This window comes from Phoxinus phoxinus (genome assembly GCF_949152265.1).
Source record: "Phoxinus phoxinus genome assembly, chromosome: 24".
Lineage (NCBI taxonomy): Eukaryota > Metazoa > Chordata > Actinopteri > Cypriniformes > Leuciscidae > Phoxinus > Phoxinus phoxinus.
Genome location: NC_136899.1, coordinates 8,331,930 through 8,344,525, shown reverse-complemented (window position 1 = coordinate 8,344,525; position 12,596 = coordinate 8,331,930). Strand labels below are relative to the sequence as shown.

The following is a 12,596-nucleotide window of genomic DNA, read 5'->3' as shown; positions in this document are numbered from 1 at the left end:
TGCTTTCAGTAAATCCTGAGCATTATGATGCAATGACATCGAAAACAGTCAGGTGATGCTAAACAGTCACAGGTCAGCTGCCATCTAAACTGCCCTACTTTACAATATAGAGTAAAACCCCTCTCAGCTTCCCACAATCAACTGATTACCTCACAAATCATGTCCAGACGTGACTCAAGCTGCGCAGGTAAGATCATGTTGCATAACTAACATGCCTACAGTCAGGGTCTGTCATCTCACTCAGCGGATCTGACACAAGCCCACAGTAGGAACACATTGTCTGTGAGGAATATCTCTACTGCAGCCTGAATGCCCAGGATTCAGAGACTTGGTTGTAATAATCGGTTGTTGGCGAGATGTGGGAGTTGGAGTTGCACTCAAAAATGGAGGCAGATGAATGTGAGTTTTGAGGGGTGGGGTTTACACAGACTAATACACTGTTTTCAAATAAAAACGAAAAAACGTTATATGCGTTTCGGCCATTCATTTGCACGACAATAGTGTTTTGGGGGCCTGAAAACAAACTTTTGAAAACGGGTTTCAAAGCGCAAGTTCTTATCTCCGGGTAAACTACAAAAACGTGAATATGTGAAAACGGTGACGTCATGCGCATTACGTGTTCAGTGATTCTTTACAAAGTGACATCGCCAACTACTGGCCTGGCATGAATAATACAACGTTTTTAGTCGTTTTTATAGATCCGTGTGAATGGGAATTGTTTTGACAAGGTTGTCGAACGCAAAACACGTAAAGGAAAAACTTTTCAGTTTTTAGTACATTGTTGTCGTGTAAACATACCTTAAATTATTTGAGAAGTCCTGCATATCTCACCAGAGTAAAGTCTTTTCAGATCTATCTATAGCTGGAATTCTCAGTTCATGCTAACTTTAAGCTTAATTTAGCATTGTACAATCAGACATGAGAAAACAAAAAGTGCAAACACAACATATAGGATGTCATGTCAGGCAGTTAGGGTCCAAACTTAGTAATTATTCATTAATCATAATGAGAACTGTCTTTATTTATATGCATAAATGGGTGGTCACAATACCACAATACACTTTTAGTTCCATTCACTTACATTCATACGCATGCGAATGCAGGAGACCGGAAACGCAAGCAAGACGAATTTCACTGTGTTGAAAGTTTGGTTCTGTAAATTCATGTGTCATGACCAATACAAGATTGATACGCAATTGCGTGAACACTACGCTGAATTAAAAGAGCACAAACAGCGTTGCAGGAAACTGGAGTCGATAGTATGTTTTTACATTTTGAACGTATTATCATTTGTTATATGTTGAATATCACGACCAAAGCGGTGTCTGAAGAAATTTTGCATGGCCAAAGTCTACTGTGACCACATCATTAGTCTAGCCAGAATCACATTTTGAATATGTATTATAATTTGTTATGTTGAATATCACAACCACTGCGGTGTCTGAAGAATTTTTGCATGGCCAAAGTCTAGTGTGACCACATCATTAGTCTTACCAGAATCAGATATAAATTGTACTTTATCTCAACTCTCAACCCTCATACTTTTTTTCACATTTATCTTTGTTCGACAAAATTACGCTGGCAAAATCCAGTCATTCTGACAGGAATCCGAGATATCTGAAGTTCCGCATGAGGGTGAAAAAACTCCCCACTCAGATTTCATCAATTTTCAAGTTGGTCATATGAATTTGCCGCACTGACCAACAGAATGCTGCTTGTCTTGAAAGTGACTTCTGTGTGAGCTGTACTTCATACATCGCTACACTATTGAGAAAAACCAACTGACCTTTTTCTCATGTGAAATTTAGCTAATCTGACCGCTCCTAAATCTTGCCAGATTTAGAAATTTGACAATTGTACTTTATCCCACCTCCCGGCCCTTGTACGTTAACAATTCCCGGTTTGTGTCCAGCAGGTTTTAAGGGCCAGTGATTTTTCCTGTTGTTGGGAAAGGAGAACTTAGTACCCATAAAGCAGAGCAACCAAAAAGGAACTCAGCATTCAGACCACTCAGTGTAGCCCAGAGCTCCCAGGATCCAGAGCAGCCCGGCTCTGTCCATCCAGTCAGAGGATGTATGTCACAGATAAATGATCTCAAACACAGCAAACAAAAGACAGACAGAAGCAGTAAATTCAACACAATACGTGCATATGTTTGGCACGGAAACATCTTGATAGTATATCATTATCATATAATGGCGGGGACAAGAAGTGAAGCTGTCTGCAATGCACACATTGACATCTTTAATAGGCCTCATACAGCATTACATTCGGATGAATACCAGATACTCAATGTGTATAAGAAATATCCAGCTATAATTTCACTCAGACGCAAAAAAACAACAACAAAACCGGATGACGCAAAAACTGCTCACGGTAGGCTACAATGCGAAATTATTCCCATAAACACTACTGTCGTGCAGTCACATTAGACATAAAAATGAACGCTTAATGGTGACTTATGTCCAACGAATATGCTGTTTTAGTATTATTCACAGATTAATGCCGCATTATCAGGAAGACAACACGAATTGTGTATTAATAAAAGCAATTTCTAGCTTTATTATTTCGTCAGATGCTCGAGGACAAACAGAGTGCTGCAGCTTTGTCTTTAAAAATAATTTATAAAATATGTCTATTATTCCTAACAAACTATCTCTACATATCTCGAAAATACATCCAATTATACAATTTTTCTAATAATAATAAAACAATTCGTACATCTCTGATCAGTTTTTTTTTCTCGGTCAGGTGCATGAATAACAGCTCCCATATTTCCCCTCCATCGTTAATGGCGAGATGCTGAACATATTTCACCCATTGTAAGTCAAAACATCTCACTGCACTGAATCTCTCCACTCACCCGCAGAGCAGACAGGTCGATCTCATCCAGACTCCTCGCAGGAGAGTCACTCGCCATGATTATCTGTTATATTCAACAATATAATGCCCGAAATCTCATGAATACAGACGCCGAGCTGATCCGTGTAATACACCAAACAGGCTGGATTGACTTCAATCGGACCAGATGAAGCTCCCGGATGGTGCGAAGTCGCCGTTCTTCGCGATTCCGGGTATATAATACCGAATTAGCCGCTATATGGCCGCATGTGAAGGACACATCTCGTGCTGGTACCGATGATCTGCTGCTGCACGAGTCCAAAGCACCAGCGCGCACGAGTGGACGTGAATCAGGGCTCGGCAAGGCGGCGGTGAAGGCGTGTCCATCACTGGGGTTTCTAGGGCGTGGTCAGGGCAAGGGGCGGGGCCAAACTCACAGTAGTTACACGGACACTTGAAAATAAAGATAAAGGTACGAGTTAAGATGCTTGACAAATTGGACAATTAAAAAAAGCGGTGTAGTTTATTTTATAGAACAAAACGTGAGAATGTCTTAAGGTAGGCCTAATTGTAACCATAGAACCATTACTTTTTTTCAGAAAATGTATTGTTGTTGTTGTCAGTATGCATGTGTTGAGCAACTTATGATGTGTACGACCAGTCAGAAACAGGAAGCCACATTTCAGACAGTGAGACAGTGAGCCACAAAACAGCACACTTCCTCTCACCTTCCGTTTATGTAAGCATCGCGATTTATAAAACACCTCCTTCCCCCACACCACCTTCCTTTCGCATTTGTCCTGGCAGAAAAAACATCCTCTCTTGACACACTCAGTCTATCTATCTATCTATCTATCTATCTATCTATCTATCTATCTATCTATCTATCTATCTATCTATCTATCTATCTATCTATCTATCTATCTATCTATCTATCTATCTATCTATCTGTCTGTCTGTCTGTCTGTCTGTCTGTCTGTCTGTCTGTCTGTCTGTCTGTCTGTCTGTCTGTCTGTCTGTCTGTCTGTCTGTCTGTCTGTCTGTCTGTCTGTCTGTATGTTTACAAATGAATGACATAGACCTACAGTGAATAGTGCTCCATCTAGCGGTGGAAGTGTGAAATAATTTAGTAATATACATGAACAGACTGAATGGGGATATTAATTATTCTAAAGGCATTTTTGTGCTCAATGGGGGAAACTTATAAATACAGGCATATATCTCCTTACAGGAACATAGTCTTGAAACCATACTCCGTGTCTTTTTGAAGCTTTTCCCTCAACATGTTATTTGCAAAAATCCATGTTTCCCCAGAGTGAATCCCTGTCAAGCATTCAGCTAGTGTGAAGCCTCCCTTGCGTAATAGCTTTCATCTTATCAGCACAGACTGTGCTATGTGTGTGCTACATTTCTCTCATTCCTCTTCGCTTTTTGCCACAGAACAGCTTTGTTCCTCGGTGACTTTTGCTAGGAAAAACAGGCCATTTTTTTGTGTTTGAAAACCTGCTTGGGTTCTTGCGCATCTGTTGCAACAACACTATTAGCATTAGCATTGCCTTTGAGAAAATGTTTTGTGCTGACAATGCAGTCAGCCCCATTGCAGTGGTTTGTGCAATAGCCTGCCTTTATCATAAGATCCTTTGTATTTGTGTGGTTTAGCCTGATCACATTTCATGCCTTCAAACCAGATTTGCTCCCATTCATCATTGTCACTGTTGTTTAGAATTTGTCTGAAGATTTGAGGAAAAGGGTGGTTATCTTTCTTCAATGGACAATGAATTAACTAAAAGTGTTAGCTGAACAAAATCGGTCACAATAGTACACATATCTTTAAAGACTTTGCTAGACACGCGTATTGTTCTGGGATATTTATTAGGAGTGAAACCCGTGGTTATGCAACATTTCCCCTGTGGATTCATGTGAAGAATAAAGTAGGTTAATCAGACCTAAATAGGTTATTGAAAGAGCCTTGTGTTGAATGTAGAAAATTGAGAAAACGTTTTAAGGATATAAGGATATTATTAAAGATAATTAAAAACATTTTTTTTAAAATATTAGGAATTTTGAATTTAAATGAAATGTAATGTATTTTTGATATACTTCAATTTATTTATTTATTTTAATGTTTTTGAGATGGTGGTTGTTGATCATGAATGTTTGCATGGTTTTTAACCATCATCTTTCCATCTACACCCTTTCTGAGGAATGTTTAAATGACCCCAGTGACTCATGCTTGTGTGAACATTTTCACCACACCATCTTGAGATTTAAAGAAGAACGCAAATGTACATGGTTACATTTTTAACAGGATAAAAATAGATCTCACTTTCACCAACAAGAAAGCTTACTCACTGGTACACATATCTGAGGGTTTTATAAACAATGTTCAGACATGCATGAGCTTGAGCACAGGACGACATGCCTTTGTAGTAATCCTGGCCTTTATCTGTCTTTCTCATTTCTTTTCCATCAGACAGAAATGACACTTTGTGTTTGGGCTTGTTCTCTAAAATAACAGGCTCAAGGCAAACTTCAGGCTAGTTACCATTGTACAATAATAGAACATTTGCATGCTGAAATGGCAGCTAACTTAATATCAATTTGACAGTGAAATATATTATTTGTATGTGGGATTAAGAGGCATTCAAAGTCACTCATCAGGTTTTATAGCTTTATAACTGCACTGATGTGTTTCTCCCATGTGACGCCCTGTAAAGTGATCTGTGCACTGTGGGAGAGGTAGGTCAAAGGTCAGGAGATTGTATCAGGGACTGTTGCTCAGCTGTAGCTCATAGACCACAGTCTGCAGGGAACATAACAGCTGTACATATCCCAAAGAAACAAATGTACACACCACACACCCCCGCACAGACCACTGAGACAGTAAGACAGTGTTCACACATTCAGTCATTATCAGACACCCCAGAGAGTGACACACACACACACACACACACACACACACTAGCAGCAGAACAGACATAATGTTTCAATCAACCAGACAGAATAATCTACAGATATATACTATAGACATACAGATAAACACAGACATATGAAAGATGATAGACAGACACAGACAGACAAATTGATAAACAAATATACAAGACAGACAAATCCATCTACAGACCAGATCCACCTCAGTAGTGTGAAAATCATTGTTTAATCATCTGTATAACATCAATTCACATATTTCATAAACATTCCAACACACATAATTTGTGTTTTTGATGATAAATATTTTGTGCAAAACTGCAATTCATGGGGAAAATGGTAAAAAGACATGAGGAAAAGAAGATAGAAATCCGTTCCTGAACTACTGTAAAAGTGCAGATACACAGTCACCAGTGAAGACATTCAAGTGCTTGGCTAACAACTGTTAGAGGGTACTTGCTGCATATTTATAATGCGAACACACATGCTGCGATCTTTACAGTGACGTAAATCCAGCACAGTTTATTTAAAGCTTAAAACGTTTGTAGTTGATTGAGTACTTTTAAATGGAATGTATAATGATCGACAGTTTAATTAAGAACGATTAGTAAACTTCTTTAGAGCTTCAGGCAAAACGTGTATTTTTTATACAGTATACTGTACTTTACGGACAAATAATTTGAATAAATCAGAATACTAATCTGTATTCTTATGAAACCAACTCAATTTGGTCATAATAGACAAATGCTTTGGTCAATTTCAGTTCATACCTATTATCAAGTGAGCAGTAAACAAATAAGGCCACCAAAACATGGCAATTTAATGGATCATGTCCACTAACACAGACCCATAAATTACCTTGAGATACAGTACACAAGGAATGTTTCCACTTCATATAGAGAAATGAGAAAAGTTACACAGACATAGTTGGCACTTACATGCAGAGAATAATACATATTCAGTGCGTGTTACAGGGCACAAAACCATTCACTAATGATGATGAACAAGAATCAATGTATTAGCATCCAATCAAGGGTCCAAGGACACCAAAAACGTCCATTTCATTTCATCATCTTGTATAGGACTTGTAAGGATAGTTCATAAAAAATAATATTAGTTTAAGTTGCATAGTGTTAGAATACACAAACAATCAAGTTTCGAACAGGGACGAAACAAACCAGTCTGATGTCCTTAATTCCAGGCGCGTAAACAACTAATGGCTGACTCTCCTCCAGATCTCCTTTTCGGTCTCAAAAGTGTCCGTTTTATAAGAAGAAAGATGAAGTCCTTCCTGGTACATCTGCTAGATTTGCAGTTTATTTGAAGCCTGGTAATGTTGACAGGTTCTCTCACGTCCATACCTCCATGGGCACAATGGCTTCTCTTGATCCCATGGGTGGCAGAAGGTTCTGCTCGCTGAGGAACTGGAGAGGGAACTGGACCAGGAAGCCCCGAATCTTCTTCAGCTCCTCTTGAGCACGGGCAGGGTCTTCCTTCTCCAAACCAGGCTTTGAGAGAAAGCCATCCAACTCCAGAATTGCCCGAACATCGCTGGATGGCAAGCAGCGGAAAACCTGGAAGACACGGAGAAGTTTAGGTAGATCCATAGATAGACAGACAGACAGACAAATGGTTATGCAGATAGACAGATAGATAAAAGTCAATTAAACATCTGAAGAAGAAGAAATGTTGGGTGAATAGGTTAAGCTGACCTTCTGGTAGATGGTTGCATTCCGGGCAGCTGTGGTCATCCACACCTCCTTATAAAACTGGTCACTGATAGGGTCCGTCACGTCAATGCTGGGGTCAGTGTTGGCACCTAGAATCATCCTATTGATTTCAAAGGAAGTAGAAGACATGTTTGAACCTTATTTGCATGCGTCTAAACATGCTAAATGCAGTAAACAGACTTGAAGAGTCCTGAACCTGAAACACTCCAGCCGCATGCTCAATCCGAAGCGTCCAGCCTGATACTCCTGACCGTCCATGACTGACTTCACAGTCTGGATATCCTCGTAAATGACGGCCACCTCACTGTCTCTCTTACCCAGCATGCTCCGGTCATTGATATTGGCAGAACCTGATGGATGTAATATAGATTTTTGATTAGTAGGATTGCGTTTAAACATTTAAATGATTGACATTTAGAATGCAATACTACATCTTAACAGAAGGAGGAGCCATTGCTATTTTTTTACATTTTTATCTCACATTATGACAGCATCAGTTTCATGATTGCTGTAGCATTCCTGTTAGCACGTGCATAGATGATACACTCGTTAAGTGCTTTTCCTGTCTGCAAATTTCTATTTTTACTCACCAATGATGACAGTGTTGTCGTCTGCAATAAGCATCTTGCTGTGCACATATATCAGTTCAGTCACCAGCTTTCCCTCCAGCTCAGCGTGGGTCCTCAGACCCCCAAATGAGATGTAGTTCATCCACTGATCCCCCACTGCAGAGACAGAGAGGAAATGGTTTTTTTCTTTCTGGTTTCGTTTGATATTTACACAGGAATAGTTCAGCCAACAATGAGAATCCTGTCATCATTGACATTTAACTACTCGCAAGTCCTTTCAAACCTCTATGAATTTGACTTCTGTGGAACATCCAGAACATCTACAATGCAAGTTCAATGGGGTCCAAAACAACACTGAATGGAAATTGTGTTTTCAAACTATCTTCTTTTGTTCCACAGAAGGTTTGGAATAAGGTTAAAATTAAGATAATAAAAACAGCAATAAAACACAATGTAAAAAACCCATCTCATTTTCATTCAGTTGAACTTAATGCACACACAAAAACATGAAAAAAAGTATTTGGAATTAAAATAGCCCCACATCATCACATACCCTTCACCATACCTAGAGATTGGCATGGTTTTATTTCAGTTAGTCTAATAGCTGGTTTGATTTGCATTGAAAGTACTTATGGAAAGTACCCCATGCCAAGTATGGTGAAGAGTATGTGATGATGTAGGGTGATTTTAATTCCAAAGGCCAAGGAAACTTTAGGTTGGAGTTTTCTTATTTTTTTTTAATTAAGGCATTAAAATCAATTTCCAAAAGATGATTTTTATTCCTCTTTTTAGCCAACTTTAGAATGGGTGTGTTCACATATGCCAAGCACTGTCAGTAGCTTTGGATAAAGGCGTCACTACTATATTTAGTATAAGTCATCAAATAGGTGGTTTAGTTTAAATTAAACAAGCTGAATCTGAAAATAATTTCATATTTAAAGTCATATCATGTTAGTTAATTTTGCTCTGTAATTATTCTGTCCATTTCCAGCAGTTTAACCCATTTGTTGACACCCCTAACATTCAAGCCACTTTAGGAGATCAATGGAGGCAAAAGAAACACTTCCTTCCTCTGTACAACAGTAACACTAGCGGATATAGTTCCAGAGTCATTCTGTTTTACAGTTTAATCTCATCTTTCTTTTTAGAATACATTTTATATATAACACATTTTTTTTTGTATTTTCTCAAGCAGTTTTATTTGAGCAGGAGGATATGCAGTTACACAGCACATAAACTCTAACTGCGTCTATAACCGCGCCAGACCAATTATGCACCCACAATCGAGCTCCTGCATTTTCAGAGAACAGCGATATGTATCCGTGTTCGGGACACTGCGGGAACGCTCTGATCCAGTGAAGCTGCAACAAAACACCAACAACTTGCTGGATAATTCAGGCACAAAGAGAAACTTCACTCCTTTCTCTCTCATGGCGGGTTAATAGATGCAGGCCGAATGATTGTGACACTGCAATGTGTCTGACTGCAAGTAGATGTTGCGTGATAAAAAACCACACACACACACACACACACACAAACTTCTCTACAGCAAGGTCTTTCACAACATACCATTGACAGTTTGTCTTTTACTATGAATTAAGAACCAAAAGAGGGCGCTGTTGTGTTTTAATGCTCTTAAAGGGTTAGTTCACCCAAAATTTTAAATTATCCCATACTTTACTCACCCTCAAGCCATCCTAGGTGTATATGGCATTCTCCTTCCAAACAAACACAATCGGAGTTACATTAAAAAATATCCTGGCTCTACCAAGCTTTATAATGTGAGTGAATAGTAACTATTTTTTTAATGAAGCTCAAAAAAGCACATCCATCCATCATATAAGTAATCCATACAGCTCCAGGGGGTTAATAAATGCCTTCTGAAGTGAAAAATATCCAGAACTATAACTTTATAAACTTTATCAACTAGCTTCCGGTAATATGCGTCCATGCGTTCCGTGCGTCCAAGCTTCTAACTTGTGACCTGTGTTTTGTTGTGCTCTATTCTCTGCGCTTCCGTATTCGTCAATGCGTAGGGTCAGAGATCCCTCTTCCGCCGGAACTCGACATAAAAGCCAGTGATTCTAGTTTATAGAGTTAAAATTATGGATATGTTTCTTACAAAAACTCATCGCTTCGCTTCAGACGGCCTTAATTAACCCCCTGGTGCCGTATGAATTACTTTTATGATGGATTTTATAATTATAAAGCTGGAAAGAGCCAGGATATTTTTTAATATAACTCCGATTGTGTTTGGCTAAAAAAACATATACACCTAGGATGGCTTGTGGGTGAGCAAATTATGGGATAATTTTTGGGTGAATTAACCCTTTAAGGCCGGCGTCTCCTAGGGGTCAAGTTTTGGCTGGTTAGCAGTCCTATTAGCCCCTGCTGGTAGATGACGTAACTACACTACCCCACCTGACTAAAAAAAAGCATCTTATTCCAAAAAGGGCATTATGACAGAATACATTTTTTGAAAACAACAAATTGCTAATATTTCATATTTTACCACTGCCAACCTTCATAAAAGTACGAAAAAGAGAGATGTAGCAAACTTGATTACTAGAATACAAGACGCAATGATCTATTATAGTCTATTTCCATGTAGTTTTGGGATGGAAAGCCCAAAGCCTTTAGTTTAAAGGTAAAAGGTTAGCATAGCAGGAAATACTTGTTTTGTTGCTCTTGTCTGTTTGAGTCTGCTTGCTCCATTCCTTTGAGACTGAAACCCATCAAACAAATCAACAAAGCAATTAATGTTTCAAAACGATGTAGACGGAAAACCACACAGTTCTGTGAGTGCCTGCACTGCATTGGTCTACCACAGGAACTTCACAGAACCCCCAGGAAGAGCATCTGGTTAGGGTACGAGACGAGTCAGATCTTCTGAAGAATTACAGATTAAACATTGATGGGTATATCTATCTATTTGTACTCACTTTCTTTCTTCAGCTGTGAGATAATGGAGCAGTCTCCTCTAATCATGGTCCTGCAAAAACATGAGAGTATAAAATAAAAATGGCACTATAATTTCAGAGATGATCAAATAAACATATCCCTCCAATGGAACACTCCCTGTTTATATGATAAATTATAACTTCCAGCAGGAATAATATCTATCTCATTTGAAATGCAATTTATTTCTGTGATGGCAAAGCTGAATTTTCAGCATCATTACTCCAGTCTTCAGTGTCACATGATCCTTCAGAAGTCATTCTAATATGCTAATAGGGTACTAAAAAAAAATATTTTCTTTAGAATGCTTCAATGAATAGAATGTTTTTTTTCTTCCAAATTTCTTTTTCTTCACTGTCACTTTTGATCAACTGCATCCTTTACTGAATTAAGTATTTTATTGTTTATATGTATGCATGTATATTTAGTGTTACCTGTAATTGAAGTGCATGACTGCCTGTATGGCACTGCCCCCACCGGTGTTGATATCCCCCTCAAATCCAGGAAGCAGTGGTGTCACCACATACACACGGTACTTTTTACCCTCCCTGTGAACCACACAGAAAGAACACAAGATTACTTGTCACCTTTGAAGTAAGAGAGATCAATATGAGAGATTCTTTGCCTACGTATGGCCTTATACATTCTATTTATCGCAGTTGGCTATTCATTTACAAATGAAGAATACATTTTTGTCTTTAGACAAATACTTGTCTCTGTCCTATTGATTTACAAGTGTTTCATTAAAGAAATAATGTATCTGTGTGTGTTATATGTGTGAGGACATACAAAAGATAAGAGGGGGAGGACTGGGTAAAAGTTATTGACCACTGCTCACCGATACGCTTTTATGATCCTCTTGGCGATGGCATCTCCAATTTTATTGTGAACGACTTTGTTGTCGGCGCAGCTTATGAAGAACTGGTTCTGAAAGAGGAAATGCATAACATTAGATCAATGAAATGGTGCTTTAGGACATCCTGAATTATTCTGTATAGATAGAAAAGCCACAGTCTCTGTGGTTAGCAACCAATACATCAACATTGATTCTATTAGTTGGGGATAATATGAACAAATGGAAAATAAGTCCACTGCGTCACACACCTCTATGTAGATATAGTGTTTGCTGTTTTCAATTGCGTTGACGTAAGCTGTATGAATCGACTCCTCGTGGTATTTTATACCAGCTGACCAGTCTGAGGCGGATCGTAACACCTGAGTGGAAAGAGAATGAGTATTATGAAAGCTGAACATGGTCTGATGGGAATATTGTCATTTATATACAATTTTACCTGGACATTAGTCTGGGTGCAGCCAGGGACCTGATACTTGATCTCATTTGCAGTAGTGTGAGATTTAGGAAGGAGGTACGGGTACGACAGGGATCTGTATTTGGGCTTCATGATCTGTAACAAGTTGGCAATGCAAATACAAACATATTCAAAAACATGTTTATGATATTAGCCAACAAGGGGAAGACATTAAAATACTTTTGGGAAGTTAAAATATCTTGTGGCGTGGCATGTAAAACAACTGAAACTAATTCAATTGAAACTAATTCAATACAGCG

At 38.6% G+C, this 12,596-nt stretch overlaps 2 protein-coding genes across 11 annotated transcripts in view; both read right to left on the bottom strand.

The window, feature by feature from the left end:
- tnikb (TRAF2 and NCK interacting kinase b) overlaps window positions 1–3,224 on the bottom strand; it is a 61,758-nt gene extending 58,534 nt beyond the window's left edge. For all 7 annotated transcript variants that reach the window (XM_079601505.1, XM_079601507.1, XM_079601508.1 and 4 more), the window contains exon 1: window positions 2,864–3,224. In XM_079601505.1, coding sequence (XP_079457631.1) covers window positions 2,864–2,920 — 57 coding nt within the window. In that variant the 5' untranslated portion in view covers window positions 2,921–3,224. The remainder of the gene's footprint in view (window positions 1–2,863) is intronic.
- Window positions 3,225–5,960: 2,736 nt separating this feature from the next.
- pld1b (phospholipase D1b) overlaps window positions 5,961–12,596 on the bottom strand; it is a 29,192-nt gene continuing 22,556 nt past the window's right edge. For 3 of the 4 annotated variants that reach the window (XM_079602534.1, XM_079602536.1, XM_079602535.1), the window contains exons 18-26: window positions 12,319–12,432; window positions 12,131–12,241; window positions 11,865–11,953; window positions 11,461–11,574; window positions 11,011–11,060; window positions 8,090–8,224; window positions 7,696–7,849; window positions 7,482–7,599; window positions 5,961–7,343 (exon numbers count right to left, since the gene is read on the bottom strand). In XM_079602534.1, coding sequence (XP_079458660.1) covers window positions 7,119–7,343; window positions 7,482–7,599; window positions 7,696–7,849; window positions 8,090–8,224; window positions 11,011–11,060; window positions 11,461–11,574; window positions 11,865–11,953; window positions 12,131–12,241; window positions 12,319–12,432 — 1,110 coding nt within the window. In that variant the 3' untranslated portion in view covers window positions 5,961–7,118. Of the gene's footprint in view, window positions 7,344–7,481; window positions 7,600–7,695; window positions 7,850–8,089; window positions 8,225–9,253; window positions 9,430–10,742; window positions 10,794–11,010; window positions 11,061–11,460; window positions 11,575–11,864; window positions 11,954–12,130; window positions 12,242–12,318; window positions 12,433–12,596 lie in introns of those variants that run through there. The other variant, XM_079602537.1, reaches the window with a different exon arrangement.